General features: G+C 45.5%; 1 protein-coding gene across 11 annotated transcripts in view; it reads left to right on the top strand.

Annotated features, from left to right (window-relative positions):
- Positions 1 to 17,496, top strand: part of LPP (LIM domain containing preferred translocation partner in lipoma) — a 318,754-nt gene that overhangs the window by 106,026 nt on the left and 195,232 nt on the right. For all 11 annotated transcript variants that reach the window (XM_064721315.1, XM_064721322.1, XM_064721313.1 and 8 more), the window contains one exon: positions 10,947 to 11,148. In XM_064721315.1, coding sequence (XP_064577385.1) covers positions 10,956 to 11,148 — 193 coding nt within the window. In that variant the 5' untranslated portion in view covers positions 10,947 to 10,955. The remainder of the gene's footprint in view (positions 1 to 10,946; positions 11,149 to 17,496) is intronic.

Genomic DNA, 17,496 nt, shown 5'->3' with positions numbered 1-17,496 from the left:
GGCCATGGCATGGTGGAGCTCCTCCAGCTTAGGCACCATCTCAAAATACACCTTTTATTCTTCTTTATTTCTTGACAAAAGGATGTGGAGCAGGCAGTGAACACCCAGTCAAATATGAGTCCAGTGTGTGCTGTGATTGTCAATAAAGTGAACTGCATATAGGGCTGCTTCAGGAGGAGCCTGGATGTAGACTGAGATGAGTTATTGCTCACCGTTCCTCACTACTGCTGAGGCTGTTACCCAGTCCTGAGTCCCCCAGTTGAAATGGGATGGTGAAGAGGTGGAAAGAGGCCAGAGGAAGGTGAGTCAGGGGCTGAGAGCACGTGGCCTACAAGATTAGGCTGGGAGAGCTTTGGCTTCTGTTTCTGGTGGAAAGGAGGCAAAGGGGTGATCCAATGGCAGCCTGTGACTACTGCCAGGGGCCTTCTGAACATGTCAGAGCTAAATGCTTCTGTCCAGATGGCCAAATAAAGTGCTGTGAACATGCATAATGGATTGGGAGATTCAGCTGGAGAGCTGGTAAAGCATTTTCTTTGGGAAAATAGTGTAACACTAGTACAAGTCACCAGGTAGCAAGGGATTCTTCATTTTGGAGGTTTTCCAGGACAAAGCCACAGCAAGCCTTACCTAGAGTTGGTGATAATTTAGTCTTCTGCTAAAAGCAGACTTTGGTAGCCTGCAGAGATCCTCTGTCTTTCCTGACAGTACTGCAGGCTTTCAGCGTCTTTAAGGAGGAAGCAATTTAAACCTTTATTTTTGCTTTGTGTTGCAGAAGGGAGACAAGAAAGTGCTCGTGTGTTGCTGATGTCAAGTCACCTGTTGTCATGAAACTCAAGAGAAATGTAGTCTTTTTCCTGACTGTTTATACAAAGAGTTTTGTCCACTTGCTTTCTTACAGTTTTCATACACTCAAATATCTTGCTTCCTTTAGCAATCTCTCTGCAACATCAATTTCCAGTCATCTGGCATCTATCACTCTTCTGTGTTTTAGGATACAAGATTTGTCATAGAAAAAAGGATTATTTGCAAAGTGCTATAACCTGAGCTACCAAAACCAAGACACAGCTTGGTGCAAGGCTCAGGAAAATGTCATCCAGGGATTTGTGGTGCCTGAAGCTGTGACTTCCAGGATGGCTTGGGATCTGAGGGAGGAAAAGTTAAGTGGATCAGCTGGGAGGAAGAGAATCTGGGATTAAAGATTTTGATCCTGGACACTGTTCCTGCCCATGAATTGCTTTAATTGCTTGATTTTTAGGCAGTACAGTGTCAAAGTCTGGATTGTACTGGCATCTCCATGAGCTGTCAGAAGGTTATGGTGGTGACAGACCCACACGTGCTTCCTTCCTGAGTGGAGCCTGTTCTGTGCCTGTGTTCTGAGCTGCAGCTCCTTTTCCATTCACAGAAGTCCTATTGATGGCTTGGGGTTCAGACTGCCAGTAGCAGATGTGTGTTCTTCCAGGTGAGGCAGCATCTGACTCTTCCTGCAATCACAGTGTTTTACAAGAGGAGTGAAGTGCAGGGAGCCCCATCGTAAATACAAACCCCACCTACACCCAGCCTTGCTGGGTGGGACCTCAAACTCGCCACTTTTTCCTTGTTCACTCTATCAGTTTCCCACTGAGCTCATATCCCTGCTCTTTCTCCCCAGGCTGAGCCACACACACTGCTCTGCAGAGCTAATACAATTATCTGTGTGTCAATATGCTGCCATGGTCCCATTTGGTCCCACTGGGGTCTTGTTGATATCTCACAGCTGAGCTGTGTGTTAGTTCTGCACAATTCCTCCTTGTTTACGGCCAGCATCAGCATCCAAAGTACCTGAGTTTGTTCCAACAGCCTTAACCTTGCCAGTTCTTGTTGTCCTGTTTTCTTTTCATTTGAGTGGGACTCTTGATATTCCTGATTTCAGTACATCTTCATCAGTTGGGAAGTCCAGTCCTTTAATAATTTTATTTGATGGATAAGCTCTGTGTTGCTTGGCAGTCCCTTGCTGAAATAGGAAGCCAAGCACTGAGCTATAGGCAAGACATTGAATACACAGAAGGAATAAAGACAGCTTTTTTTGGCAGAAAGGTCTTGAAAATAAATTGTATGCAGGAAAATAGTATTTGTGTAAGGGAGCTCATGATCTGAAACTCCCAGAATAACCTTTCTGCATCATTCCTGGTTTTGCTGTCTCTTTTAATATATTTCCTCTCTTATTTTATATACAAATTTCTGAAACATGCATCTCAAACTTCTTTGTGGTACAGCAACATCCTCAAAAATGTGTAGGTCAAGTTATCAGGGGAGGAGGCTATAACAATTGGAAGAAATCTGGCTGGCTCAGAGCTAACTCCTGGCTTAGGTCCTTAGGTTCAGGAATAAAATGTATTTGAGTAAGCCAGCAGGTCTGCCTTCTCTGTTACAATTGCCTTGAGGTTTGTTGTGACCACAAGTAGCTGTGGCCTTGGATTGGTGTTTTATCCAATATGATTATGTTTGGAGTAGCTGAGGATTGTCTCATGCCACAGAAGCCAAGAATCAGCTTGCTCTCTGGTGAAGTTGCAATGCAGTCATTAGAGTTGTATTAGATTAGATAGATCTATCTATCTCCAGGGAGCCAGTATGATCTCTTTGTTTCAGTTCACACGGACAAGTCAGGTTCAATTTATTGGGATTTTAAAGCCTAGTTTGTCATCTGACACCAGGATGTGACATGGCTGTAAAAGGAAGATCTCATTCATCAGCTTTTATGCATATGTTTTGCAGCAGCAGCCAAATTCAAATAGCCAGCATCTAATCCCAAAACTCCTAATGCAATTATATTGGGAAAGAAAAGAAGTTTTATGTTTAGTTTGCCCTTCTACCTTTTCCACTACTGAAGCTGATACAAGAAAAATGAACTAAGAGGAAAATCTAAGGATGGGTTCTTGCTTGATATCATAATTGTCCCAGAGGCAAGGTTTTGAAGTAGGAATGATTGCAGCATTGGGTTGATATCTGATGAACTATTTTCATGATGACATTAACTTTTGTCAAGCATCTTTGTACCAGAGAGACTGTTCTTCACCATCACACCTTTTCAGTTTCCACTACACATTTGCTGTCTTCCTTTTATGTCTCAGTAATACTGTAGAACTTGTAGTGATTAAGAGTGTAAAACGAAAGTCACATCTCAAGCTGGCATGGATCTGATGAAAAACAGATGAACTGTGGATGCAGCTAGGGGAAAAAAGTTACTTTTCAGGTATTGGTTATTAAAAGAATGGGCACAAGCTCTGTTCATTTGCAAATTATTGCAACTAGAAAATAAGGAATATAATGTTGCATTGCCAGTAGGTGATATTGCTGGCATTTCTTCAGTGGAATACAATACATTGCTGCAAACTGGAAGGAGCTGTTGCATCTCTCAAAGGCAGGGAGGCAGTGCAGAGAGGCCTAAATTAGAGGATAGAGCAGTCACCAGCCATAGGAAGTTCAGCAAGAAGTGTCAGATTCTGCATCTGGAATGGGGCAACCCTGGATGGATAAACGGACGGACGGATGGGGAATGAGAGGTTAGAGAGCAGTGCCATGGAAAGGGACCTGGGGGTCCTGGTTGGTGGCAAGTCGAATATGAGCCAGCATTCCCTGGCAGCCAGGAGGGCCAAGTGTGTCCTGGGGATTCACCAGCTGGGCAAGGGAGGGGATTGTCCTGCTCTGCTCTGCACTGGGCTGGCCTCACGCTGAATATTGTGGACAATTTTGGGCACCACAATGTAAGAAAGACATTAAACTATTAGAGAGTGTCCAAAGGAGGGCGATGAACATGGTGAAGGGCCTTGAGGGGAGGCTGTGTGAGGAGCAGCTGAGGGCACTGGGTCTGTTCAGCCTGGAGGAGGCTGAGGGGAGACCTCACTGCAATCACAGCTTCCTCATGAAGGGAAGAGGAGGTGCAGGCACTGATCTGTGCTCTGTGGTGACAGTGACAGGAGCCAAGGGAATGGCCTGAAGCTGAGTTAGTAGAGGTTTAATTGGATATTAGGAAAAGGTTCTGCCCCCAGAAGGTGCTTGGGCTGGAACAGGCTGCCCAGGGAAGGGGTCACAGCCCCAGCCTGGCCGGGCTCCAGAAGAGTTTGGGCAATGCTCTCAGGACATGCTGTGACTCTTGGGGATGGTGCTGAGCAGGGCCAGGAGCTGGACTCGATGGTCCTTGTGGTCCCTTCCAACTCAGCAGGTTTGTGATTCCTGAAACCCTTCTGGCTGCAGATGAAGTCACAGCTGTCAGTCTGGGGTTTTTGAGTCACAAAACAATTGATTTTGACCCCTCAAGGGATCTCTGGATGTCATCTGGGCCAACCACTCCCTCATACCTGGGTGCACTTGGAATTTAAGTGGTCTTCAGGAGAATCCCATGGAAGTTTGATTGAAGCTGTTAAAACCAAAATGAAATATTACCAGATTATATTCTTTGAGGAATAATTCATCAGAGCTCTAACTAGGTTTCTTTTTCCTTTAATTCCTCTGATTACATTAATGATGTCCCATAGCAGGAAATAGGTAAATGCTCTCAGTCCTGTTTAACTGAGGTGTCTTTGATTTCATTTACTCATTTATTTATTTTACTTTGAGGGAATTGGGATGAAGATACAAAACCTTGCCTTATCGAGGCAATTGAAATAAAATGTGAATCTGAGAGGCAGATTTGAACTTGCTCTAGCTGATACCTGCTATGAAAGACTACAGTAAAGCATGAGGAACTGTACATAAACCATGTAAAATGGGTGCAAGCAAAGAAGCCTGATCTTGAGGAGGTGTTTGCCACAAGAACTTGGAGTCCACCTGTGCTGAGTTTGCCTAGGGTCAGGAGGGCAGTCTCTGGAGGGTGATGGTGTTTTCCATTCCTCTCCATCACCCCTCAGAGTCTCGTGGTGGCTCTGTTGACTCTTAGAGCTTCACTGCTCACTGGTGGTAGAGGTCACACCAGCACCATGCACAGGATTCCCAGTGCTCTGAGTTGTTCCTGAAACTTCATGGTGAAGGTCAGGACTCAGTTTGCTGCGGGGGGGGGGGGTTGAGGGAGGAGCATTATTGCGCTGGTTAATATTGCAGGAGTTAAATTTGGTTAGAGATGTTGTGCAGATCAGCAGTGATTAAGGGAGGGCTTAATTCCCAAGGACTCCCAATTCCCCAAATCACATAAATTACCATATGATGTAAAATTGATGAAAATAAGTAGTACCATATGGGAAAAGCATCCCAGGAGAGCTTGTGCTGAATTTAAGTACCTATGGCACTTCCTATGTTTGGTTAAAAACCTCTGATAGGACCTGAATTTTGACATTATACCCTCTTTTGAAGGCCACAATAAGTTCAAGAGCATGGCTAGAGATCATGTGCCATGAATGAAGAAATAAATTTATTTAACCTTCAGAGGGGACCGGTGCCAAGAAAAACAAGCAGCTTTGGGAGTTTGTAAAGAGCAAATCTCTCTGGTCAGTCTCAGCCACTGCATTTGACTAATTAGAAGACTGGAGGTGAAAAGGACAAAGCAAAGGACTGTATTTTAGCAGGGCATTTGAGGTTTGTGATTTGGGGAATTTCAGGCAGAAGAATGAAGACAAATCAGCTTAGAGGAGAGACATCCAGACATGCAGGTTGCAGCTCCAACAGAAAGGGACAATGGGTGGCATGGTTTTTGCATTGTGAAGAATGTCCCCTTCATTTACTTCTAGAGCTGTTCTTTAAAATTCATTTGGAAGGTGATATAAAGTCAAAAGTTTTCTCTTGGAGTTCTTTTACTTGGATGGAAGAGAAGAAAGAGTGGGGAGGATGCAGTTTGCCTTTCTGCACTTAGAGACAAACTTGAGTTATCATGGGAAGGTGATGCTTGTATTGTGTATCAGAGAAAAGCCCCAACGCAACTTTCAGTTGCATCTACTGGCAACAAACAAGGTCCTAATTCCCTGTATCTGGTCAGTCTCTTGGCCTTAGGAGTAATGGTTTGCTGTGCATGGGTGATACTAAGACAGAACATCATAGACCTACATGAAGGCAGTGAATTTAGGAAGGCGTGGGATGGAAGACAGAGCAGACAGTCTGTAAGCACAGACGGTTGTTGCTCATTTTTTGTTAAATACTGTTGCTACCCACTACGAAGCATTAGCTTAATTAACTCAGGGACAAAATCTTCTGTCTTGGCGAAGTCCATCAGCATCCAAGGAGTGTTTGGTCCATGTTACAAATATGAAAATGAAATGGAGATTTATTTGGGTACAGTCTAATCACAGAAAAGCCAGCCTGTCTCAGAGATGAATGTACGTACCATTTCAAAAGTAGACAAATTGGTACTCTACCCTTCCATTGCTTATCACATGTAAGGAGAAATTGACTTGAAACCCTCAGTTTTTTACCTTCGCCTCTCAAAGGTGAATGACATCCTGTAATTAAAAGCAAAAACAAGCTCTTATGCCCACACATTTGAAAAAAGAAAAAGGCAGTGAAAAAACCTTGTCAGGCTGTTATTACTGCGTGGTATTATCTGCTATCGATATTCCTAGTCTGACATTTTTAGATAATGCGGTCTCAGCTTGGGATTCGTGGATTCCAGTTCCTCTGCTGCGGTGTATTCTTTCATGGTTAGAATTTTCTGAACTTACAGCATTAAGATCCTCCTAATGATAGAACCAGGGCCCACTGTTTGCCTTATTTATGCAGTGTGATTTCACTCTTCGCTCTTAATGCTATTTATTATGGTTAGTCTGGTCTTATCCTCTGCCTCCAAAAGTAGGTAATGACTAATGCTTCCAGGGAAGGAAGGATAACAGAACCTCAGGCGTCCACAGCTGATTTCAGTCAGGTTTTTGTTTTTGATATTATTCATCATTTTACCTCTTCTATTTTAAGTTACTATTCTTAAAAATGGTCTTATGCCATCAGCCACCATTTTAGAAAAGGTAGTTGGAAAATTGAAGAGAGTTCTGAGTAAAGATACATGAAAGAATCAAGAGAAATCTGCCCTTTACAGGGAGTTTAATTGATGCCTAATTTAAATGCTTTGGTTTGATTTAAGCAATGATCTGGCTGCATTCTGAAAGGATCTACGTAAGGAAGAGAGGCAAGTCTGTAATGCAGATGACTGGAGCATTACAAAATGCAATGGTTGAAAGTGGATCTAGCTAAATTTTAAGCCAGACATAAAGAAGAAGCTGTGATTATGGTGCTTAATTTTTTGTCCAAACAATGTACCTAATGCTGTGTTGGGTTCTCCAGCACTTGCATTGTTTCAATTGAGGCTACATATGCTTTATAACAAATAATCTTTAGTTCAGCAGAAGCTTTGCAGAGTGGTGATTTGGGATGGTTCAGGGTTAGTCAAGATGATCAATGAGAGGCTTTCAAAGCAGTGACACAGAGAAGATTTAAGGGATTTTCTGGGGGGGATGAGGCAGTGAATTTGGGAAGGGGGTGTTGCCAGAGTGGTCAGTGAGGAAGGAGTCACAGGAAAAGCCTGTAGCAGTCAGATCAGGGATGGAGCTGTGAGCTGTGCATGACCAAGGATGGCTGAGGGAGGGTGGCAGGCAGACGTGCAGAAGGCTTCAGCCAAGGCAGAGGTGTGGCACTGACAGAGGAGCAAGAGGACCTGTCATCTGTCCCTCTGGGAGCATTCCCAGGGACATGGGCTCTGCTGACAAAGGCTTTTCCAGCCTTGCTGAGTTAACTGTTGCGTGGCTGGATCTACAGAGGTTTGCCAGGAAGGGGCTCAGTGAATACAAACAGTGCCTGACAAATTTCTTGCTTGGAGCAGAAATGTGGGGGCAGCTGTAGATTTAATCTGTAGGTTAGCATTGCAGTAAAAAATAACTTTTAATGGAAGAAGATAGCTCAAAAGTGAAACTTGTGTTTGCTGGCTGTGTTGCTGGCTAGCCAGAAAAGCTCTGCTCTTACCTATTGGGTGTTCCTGTCCAAGTGCAGGCACCACAGTGACACTCAGGCAGTGACGTGGGTAAGAGTAAGTTTAGAGTAAGGGAATTAGGCCCTTGTTTTCCTGTGCTATTTTGTTTCATTTTGCACATCACAAATGTTCTGCTCCAAAGAAGCTCCTGATGGAACGCCAGGCAGCATTGCAGGGAGTGGAGAGAGAACACTGGTGACTCTGGATTAGCCATGGTGCTCCAGCATGGAGAAGTCTGCTGAAAGGTGGGCTGTGCTTGTCTGCAAGCCACTGTCCCTTACAGTTTTCCTTGCTTTTGGCCTTTTACCAGCCAAGATGGAGGGAAAATAATAGCAAGCTCAGAAGTTTAGCTTCAGCTTTTAAAAATAAATTAATTCATTTTCTTTTTCTGTGATCTTGCAGAGTAGTTAGGCTAAATTTAATTGAGTCTGGGGAGCTGAGGCTGGAACAGATGAGGAAAAGGGAACTTGCTGAAAACACTGTCAGGGCACAGATAGCAAAAACGACTGGCAGTATATGCATAACAGAAAATGAGTTGGGGAGAAAGAGGAAGAGAAAAGGCTAATGGGGAAACAATTAGAAAATACCACCATGGCCAAAACAAAGGCGTTAGAGGTTAGCTGAGAGGATGCTGTGTGCCAGCTTGCAGTCAGCAGCTGAGTTACAGCACTGTGGTCTCCCTGCTCCCAAGCTGTCCATAGGAGCAGTCTGCTTTATAAGCTCATTTGTTGAAATTCTCTCATTGTCTTCAGCCGTGCTCAGTGCTGTGCAACCTGGCTACTGGAGCAGATATTCTTGGTTTGTGCATCACACAACCCATCCCTGTCATCAGCCCAGCAGACCATGAGGGTTCAGTGGGACCAAGGCATGCTGCCTGGGGGTGGTTAAGGAACATTCCAGGACAGGAATGGTGATAATCTAGTCAGTAATGGGATTTTTTTTCTTTAGCTTTGAATCAGCATGGAGTTAATGTCCAGGGTCTGAGGGTGCTTCATTGTAGCAGGAGGCTCTTTCATATTGGATGTCAAGCCAGAGGCTGAAAACCTGTCAGAATTAAACTCCAGGATGCTTTTAGCAATGGGTAAGGTACAGTCATCTTTGGATGTAATAACTGCAGAGTGCAGGCTCGTCCTGTTTAGCTCTTAAGGCTGACTGCCCTCATTGCTTTCTGCTCTTAAGACCTAGATAGTTGTCTGAGTTTTATTGCTGCTTTTACGGTTTTGAAGGATGTAGGAGGAGGAGACAGCAGTGCAGGTGAATCTTACTGCAGGAGTGGCAGTCATTTTCCAGGTCCATAGGGGCTGCTGCTGGTGCTGGGAAGTGCCAGGCGGTGGGACCGTGGTTCACGTGCCCAACCAGACCCATTGGGACTGGTCTCCTCTCCTGCCATGTGGTGTGGGGAGGACCTGCCTTTCACTTCTTGCTTTCAGAATGATGCTCTGCATTCTTACTGTGGGTTGGACAGCAGGCCTGTGAGGGAGGAAAGTCGTGTCCTTGCAGCTCAGCCTTGGGTCCATCTCCGGGCTGCTCCTGCCATGCTCCTGTCCTGCCTCATTCCTAGGCAGCTCCAGTGCCTTCATTTCACTGGTATTGGAGGCCTAGTGCATCAGGTTCACTCGCTGGTGGTAGGAATTGTGAAACCACTGTCTGCACATCGAGCAGTCAGGTTGCATGGCCAGGAAGAGACAGAAGTGTTGGGACTGGTGCTTGGCACCTGCCAGTTCCTGTCTCTAACGCAAGGAGTGATGCAGGTGGAAGACGATCAAAAATTGTCACCTCCTAGTGTTGGGTCAGACGTTGGGGCTTAAAGTAGAAATTACTCCTCAAGCAGGAAACTGTTTTTTGAAGTAAATTTACTGGTAGGAATAAGCACACTTGTGTATCCATCAGTTTTAACAGTCATTGCTCTTAGCTGGAGGTGCTCACCTTGCACTGCCATGTGGAGATCTTGATCCTGTCTCTGGCACTGATCCTTTGCCATGATGAAATCAAGTCTTTGCTGATGGGTCACAGGTTTTGTTAGCCTTAAGGGGTTCTGACACCAAAGCAGTGCATGGGCAGGAGCAAAGAGGGTGCTCAAGAGCTGCAAAATTAGCATTGACTTTTGTCTGTGTGGGATCTTCATTTCTCCATCAAATCTCAAATCCAGCTCCATTGGACCATCTGATGGTACGGTAGGACTCTCATGGCTACCCAGTGAGTGTGGTTTGTGTGTGGTGAAAAACACTTGTTCATTGGAATTAACGGGATTTTTATGGGCAGCATTTTCAGCAGCATCCGAACCCAGTTCTCAAAAGTGATGTAGGCTTTTAAGAGGCCAAAGCCAAGATTTTCATAAATAAGTAATGATTTGGGCTGCCTCTGTTTTTTGTTACACAAGTCTAAAAGGAGCCTGGTTGTCAGGGGTTGTGAGATTCTGGCATTTATTCAAAATTGACATGCTTTTAAAATGTCTTAAGCTGGGCATTCAGAAATGGAGGCATCAAGAATGATTAGCTACTTCTGAAATCTGTTTTCTTAAAAGTCTGAATGAAAATCACTGGGGCATGGGGTCCTAAATGACATGTGAAAAAGTGCTAAAAGTGTATTTTGGAAGTGTGTGTGCCTGTGTCTGTGACTAGGCTTGTCCCCAGAGCACCTGCACTGTTGTACATTAATATACTCAAAAAGGCCTAACAGGGAAAGGGAAATACATCACTACTGTGCTGAATGCAGGGGGGGATTGATGGGCTGCTTCAGGGTATCAGCCTGTTTCTGCTCTGGTTTGAAGAGGAAAATAGCAATGATTATTGCAGGTACCAACAATCGCCTGATCAGTAATTCTGACCTGCTGGGGAGAGAAAGACAAATTTGCATCTCAAGTCCTGTGTATTAGGAACAACATATTTAAAGTTAAGCATTCACCAGTTAAACATATTTTGAAGGGTTTTGTAAGATTGATTTCATAAACCAGAAAAATAGTAGGATTGCAGCTGTTACTTCCCCAGCCTAAACTCCTAATATATGTGTAACTCTCCTTGTGTCTCCTCAGACCTGAAGCATGTCCCACCCATCCTGGCTGCCCCCCAAGAGTACCAACGAGCCTGTTGGCCACGTTGCTGCAAGGATGGAGACCACACACACCTTTGGCACTCCCAGCATCTCCGTGTCCACCCAGCAGACCCCAAAGAAGTTTGCGCCTGTGGTTGCCCCCAAACCGAAGTACAACCCATACAAGCAGCCAGGAGGTGATGGTGAGTATTTATTTTCTAGGAAGGAACCACAACTGCCTCGTTCAGAGGAACTGACTGCTAACGCAGGCTGTTCTTGATTTGCTCTTTGTTGGTGAGTTTGTGAGAGCCTCCCTTTCTCAGGTCATTCAAATCAAGAAGGATGTGAAGTATCTCCTCCCCTTGCTCTGGCTAGCTACTCTCCTGAGAAATGCAGAGGGACATGAGGACAGATCTTTCTCAGTTCTAGTTGGAAGCAGATGTCCTGTCTCCAGGACTGGTACTTTTCACGGCGTTTTGCTTGTTTGGTCCCTGCTGGCACGTGATGATTCAAGGAGCTTGGGCTCAAGCAACCCTTTTCATTATTGGTTCTTTCACCCCTGCACAGGGGAATGCTTTACAAACAAGGGGTTGATCTGTGGCAAATAAGTATCATTGGAAGTGGTAGGGTATAAATTCGACCAGTGAGTCTGGAAGTGTTTTCTCTCCAGTGTGCTGGATGGATTGTTATAGTTTTACTTCAGTTTAGTTTTTTCCCTCTACTATGGAACACTCTTGAACATGAAATAATTGGGAAGGTATTTAGATGACCATTGCAGTGGTTTCTGGATCTGTTGTGTCAGCAAAACAAATGCCTGCCAGTCACTGTGTGTCAGCCTCCCTCTACTTCTTGCTGTGGAAGTCCTCCTCTCTGGATGAAGTTGAGCAGCAAGGGTGGGATTTGGGTTCCTGGCTTGTGGACACACAGAGGGGAGTGAGTTTACAGGAGCAGGAGAGCATGGCTGGGAGCACCTCTGGAACTTGCAACTGGAAACCTGCAAATTGGAGCACCTGGGATGCCCCTGGCTGACAATGGAGAGTTTGTGATGGAACTGCAGCAGAAGCAAGTGAAGGCCGAGGATTTTTAGGAGAGAGTGGTAGCTATTCTGGCCAAGCAGGACATTTCTATTTCTTGTGATTTACTGTAGGTAGAAATGGGGGGAAGTTCCTCCCCTCCTCCTCTCCAGCCTTTCTCCAAAGAAAAGCTCAGATGTATTCAAGAAAATGGCCAAACCAGCTTTTGTATTTGGTTTGGGATGCTCTACATTGTTCCTTCACCGCTTTTTCCTCTTTTATGTTGAGTACAATAAGATAAATATCACCTGTATAGTTTTTCCACTTTCTGCTCTATCTTTTGGAAGTGTATACATTTTCAGGAACACTACAGAGTAATGGAAAAGAGAAAGAAAAACAAAGCAGCATATTAAATCTTACACTTGAGTGACTTTCTAAAGTTAAGGACATTTTATAGGAAAGTTGGAAAAGCCTGATGAGTGTTTCGGGTATTTTTTGTCTGTCACTCTAACTTCGGAGAATTCAGAACAAAAAAAGAAAATGTGTTGGAGGGGGAGAAGCGAAGTCATATGCACCTGTTCTGCTGCCTTCCATAACAAAACTTGGTGAGAAATAGGAAGAGAAAGACATTTGGAATTTAAAAAGTAAAAAAATAATCCATTTCTGAAATGCAAAGAAAATGTCATCCTCAAGTCAAGTGGAAATTCTTATTTTTCTAATTCTCTTGCAATTAAAAATAATAATGGAATATGGCCCTTTTTTTCCTAGGAAATCTGTTCTTGATCAGTCAGGACTTTTTGTGTGAAAAAGGTCAGCATGTCTTAATTGTCAGTGTTTTAGTGATTGTAGGTCTAATCGTATGTGGCTCAGGAACATTATCACCTTCTAAAAAAGTCCTGTGTTTCTCGCCATTTGTGGAAGGAGTTTTTCCCAAGGAGCAGAACAGTCACTGCAGGCTGAGAAGGGGAGACAAGGTGCTCAAACATTTCTCATTGTTCCTGGTCCTGCAAGCAGTCAGGCATTGCTGGGAACCAGGAGACATTCGGGAGCCCCAGGGGACTCTGTCAGTGCCAGTCCCTTGCCTTGTCTGACACTGGGCTTTTAGAGATCCCATCATTATCTGACAGGCCTGGAAGAGCTGAGGCTTGGCCAAGACCTGGTCAGAGGTAGGCTTAGTGATGTGACAACATGCCTGCAGCTTTAGCTAATCCTCTTCCAGAAGGTGACATGCTGCTGGTTGCTGTCAGCAGCCCGTGCAAAGCCATTACCATCCATATATAACCCTGAGGACATGAGGCTTCTGGGATCTGCCAGGCAAGGGCTGGGGTGAGAAATAGTTAGCCCAATGTACTTCCTTCACTTGCTACAGCTCCCTCTCTCTTCAAGGCTCCCTAATTGTTTTTTCAGTGGCCTCCCTGGTTTCTGCAGCAATAATTCAGCCTGGGAGATGGCCCCAGGCTCTACTGGTTCCCTGCTTACAGGGGCACTGACATTTTGCCTCAGTTTGTCCTCTGTTGGACAGAGATCTTTCCCACCTGGTTAGCTGTGAGTCTGTAGGTAGGGGAGTGGCAGCATCCCCTCAAACCCCAGTGTGTTTTCATCCCTCCCACCCTGCCAAAGCTGCTTAACTGGAGGCACATGGGCTTCCCATGCATCCTTCTGCTGGAGATGAGTGGGAGCAGCAGCACTGCTCTGGGGAAGGGTTGTCCTGCTGCTATTATTGGTCAAGAAGTGGCTCCTCACAGCCTTGGCTGCCCCAGCAGGGTCACTGGAATTGGCTCCCTGCAGCCTTTGTAGTTCTGGAATCTCTCTGGGAGACTGGCAAATTCTGTTCCTGGTAATTTCTTCAGCTCATTGCTGTTAATGTTTAGGATGTGCATCCTCTGGCCCTGTGGTTCTTATTATTATTTTGTAGGTGTGTTGCTTGTATGTAGAGGGTCTGTTCAGCTGATCACATTAGTGGTTTTATTTCTTGATCATATTGAAGGCAGAGGGGAAAGACACTGGAGTGAAAGACAGTGGAGCAGGTGCTGTGTGTACCCCCCTCTCCCTCCATCTCCTACAAAAGCATTTCCTTAGTCTCACCTTGACTTCAGTTTTATTTTTTATTTCCTGATACTTGTACAAAACTAAGCCAGAAGGTGCTGATTAAAAGCTGCTTAATGGAACTTTAACAGAAGGTTAGAAATGGTTACATGACTGAAGCAAAGTGAAATGGCAGCAGCCAGCAGTTTATAAACAGGAACATTTTACTGTGATTTGGAGCACTAAAGGCATGTGTTCAGACCACTGAAGTAGCAATTTTCGTGGTGCTGCCAGCCCCCCTCCGTGCTGTTTGCCATGCTGAGTTGCTGCAGCTTGTTTCACACCAGATTTATCCACTCATCAAAGCACAGACCATGTCTTGCTCTTGCAGGGATCTGCCTGGGGGCCCCTGGGTATGACTGCAGCAGTGGTAGAAGTAATGATCATAATGGTAATCATCATCAATAAGACCCGAGCCCTGCTTAGCATTCTGCACAGGTCCCAGCCATGCAGGCAGGCACAGCCTGTTTGTACAGGTCCTTCCAACACCTGCTGTGGTCTGGGCTGTGTTTCTGGAGGATTCAGTGCTGCCACTCCCCAGTGTGACGCTTTGCAGGGGATTAACCTTGCCTGATCCTGGGAGGTGTGAGCAGCACAGTTCCTGGGAAGTGCTGGTGCTCATCATCTTACAGAGCTCCGTATTTACCCCCCAAAGAGAGGAGAGGAGAGCTGTTCAAGCTTGGGGAAGATGTTTACATACAAGGTGGACAATTGTGAATTGGCAGGAAGTGTAGCTGCTGAGGAGTTAGGCTGGAAATCAAAATTAAGTGTCCAGATGTCTGAGCAGTAGCTGTAAGAGTTTAACTGGGGTCTGGGGTGGTCTTTGGATGGAGCTAGATGTGTCTCAAGTTTGACAGCATCTTCTCTTCATGCTGGAGGAAGATGAGCCCTGAGATGGATGAGGGATCAACCAGCCATGGGTTCTGATATTCACCATCTCTCATATATTTGGCTTCTTTCTCCATGGTCATGTCTTTGGTATTGCCTGCCCCCTCCCTCTTTTCCTCAGCAGAGACCCTGTCCAGCAGTGTGCACAATGGGTTTTGTCCTACACCAAAAATCTCTTAAAGAAACTAAGATTTTTGTTCTGAGGAGTTGGTATTAATTTTGTTTCATTTAAAAGCAGTGGATGCCCCATCATTTAAAGTGCTCAGGATCAGGTTGGACAGGGCTTTGAGCAGTCTGATTTAGTGAAAGATATTCCAGCTGATGGCAGGGGCTTTGGATTGTATTATTTTTCAAGGTCTTTCCAATCCAAACCTTTCTGTGGTTGCCTTTCCTCCTTTTCCTGCCACTTACTTCTCTCTTGCTCTCCAGCTTTTAGACTTATATTGGTATTTCAGCATCTTCAACAGAGCTGGAGCCTTAGGGAAACACTGCCACACAGCTGTTCCCATCTATGCTGGGCTCAGGAAGATAGAAAGGATTTATAGCTTGCAGATGAAGCAAATTCCGTCTTTGCTTTAGTTCCAGAAAATGGGGCCTCACCCTGCAGGGCAGGCTAAGGAGGTGTCTGGTGTGGGGTGTGGTTGGTGATAGCTGATCTGCTGCCTTAGTGCCTGCTACTGTGGGGCTGCTGGGGTGGCCCTGGGGGTTGTGTGCCAGAACTGGGGGCTTCGGAAATGTGTAAAATCTGTTGTCAGTCAGAGGTGCTCAGAAGAGCCTGAGTCAGGGCCACTGGATGGCTTGGGAGCAGTGAGTGACAAACTCTGCAGTGTGAGTCGCCTTTCGGTTTGGATCCTTTTGGTTTGAATCTTGTTTTGGTAACCACAAAAGCTCTTTCCCCCCTTGGTTCCAAATGAAGCTCTGCAAGTGCAGCAGAAACACGGCTGTGCTGGAGCAGGTGAAGCACAGTGCTGAGCTGGGGAGGCTCAGCTGCACTGCAGGGCTGGGCTTTCCAGTCCAGCATTCATGAGCACTGGTGCAGCTCCCTGGGGATTGAATGTACCTCCTCTGCCACTGTGTGCTGTCACTTGAAGGATGATTTCTTGGTGGTAGGGAAGAAATTGAGTCCATCCTTGCCTACCAGGAAGTGACAGAACATTGAAGGGCTCCCAGGAAGTCTCCTGCTCCTGCAAAGACGATTCTTTCCACTCCCTAAAAACCAAATCTGTCCTATTCTTGCAATGCCTGTTGCTTGTATGAACAGGACCATGTGTTTTTCTCAAGCTGCCAGAGACAGACTGAGATGCTGCAGTGCCAGCCCTGGTTAGAAAGGGATGTGCAGCAGCATCCCTCACAGGGCAGTCACTCTGATTGTGGGGCTGCCCAGGGCTTGGAGGTGCTTCTCTGTCACGCTCTGGGGCTCTCAGGACATGCTTTACAAAATTAGCCACGTTAGTTTATGCTGTTGGGTACTTCTAAATTCAGTATTTATTAGTGCTGATGTCTCTCCTTCTAACTGCCATCCTTGGTGAATATACTATCTGCAGAAGCATTTAACATGGATTTAATAATGGGAACTAAATGAAGGGATGAGCCTCAAAGCAATCTCCTCCTTTGTCCTTCCTTTCCTTGGGCACCTTTCAGATATGGTGAACAACAGGTCTCATGTGAAGGCCTTTGAGGTTTTAATTGCCTTTTTAAAAAACAAGTCTCCTTCAATTTACCTTGGTTGGAGGAGGGGGCAAATGACTGATGAGACAAAGCAAATGAGCAGGACCAGCTCCAGGGCAAGGCTATGCCAGGGACACCAGTGTGTGTTCTTGAACCCAGCTGATCCAGGTTTCCCAGAGCTTGACTCTCTGTGCCCTCCTCTTTTTCATGGGTGTGGAGGCTTTTGAGCACTGGTGAGTTATGTTCTGCTATGTCTGTAGGGGACTGGGGGCATGAACTATCAGGCTGTTTGTTGTTTTGCTGTTGTGGGTTTGTTTTTTTTCCAGGCAGATATACCTAGTGGGTTTTGTTTACAGCAGCTGCTATCAGTAGCTCTGTCTTAATTTCTGAAGCTTGGGTATGGATTTATTGGACTAGACACCGTGTGTTATAGCTGTGCTGTTCCCTGCTCTGCAGTCTTTGACAGTTCATAGAAGCCAACAAGGTCCAGAGTCTATTCATTATTTGTATTGAGAGCCCTGAAAGAATAAATTCAGGCTGACCTGAAAGATTGTGATTTTTTCATTTTTTTCCCCTGGTTGCCTGTGCTGGTTCTGTTCCATAGCAGGAGCTGTTCTCACTTGTGGAAGGGCTGTGCTGGCTGAGAGGCAGAGGGGTGTTGTACCTGCTCCGTGAAGTATCTCAGGAGCTTCTGCAGTGCTGTGCTGGTTGTTGGAGGAAGGCTGGGGTGCAGGCACAGGGAGCTGGCTCATCCATGCTCCTGTGGTGGTTTTGTGTGTGCATTGTTCAACACTAACATCAGATAATGCAATTATCCAGAACTGGACAGCTAGCAGGAGCTTGTTGTCTTGCATATGTTAGGAGTTATGCCTGTGGACCATTGCTACTGCCCAGATG

The sequence above is a fragment of the Zonotrichia leucophrys genome, chromosome 9 (genome assembly GCF_028769735.1).
Source record: "Zonotrichia leucophrys gambelii isolate GWCS_2022_RI chromosome 9, RI_Zleu_2.0, whole genome shotgun sequence".
Lineage (NCBI taxonomy): Eukaryota > Metazoa > Chordata > Aves > Passeriformes > Passerellidae > Zonotrichia > Zonotrichia leucophrys.
Note: the sequence above shows the minus strand (reverse complement) of the source record. Positions and strands in the feature narration are given on the sequence as shown.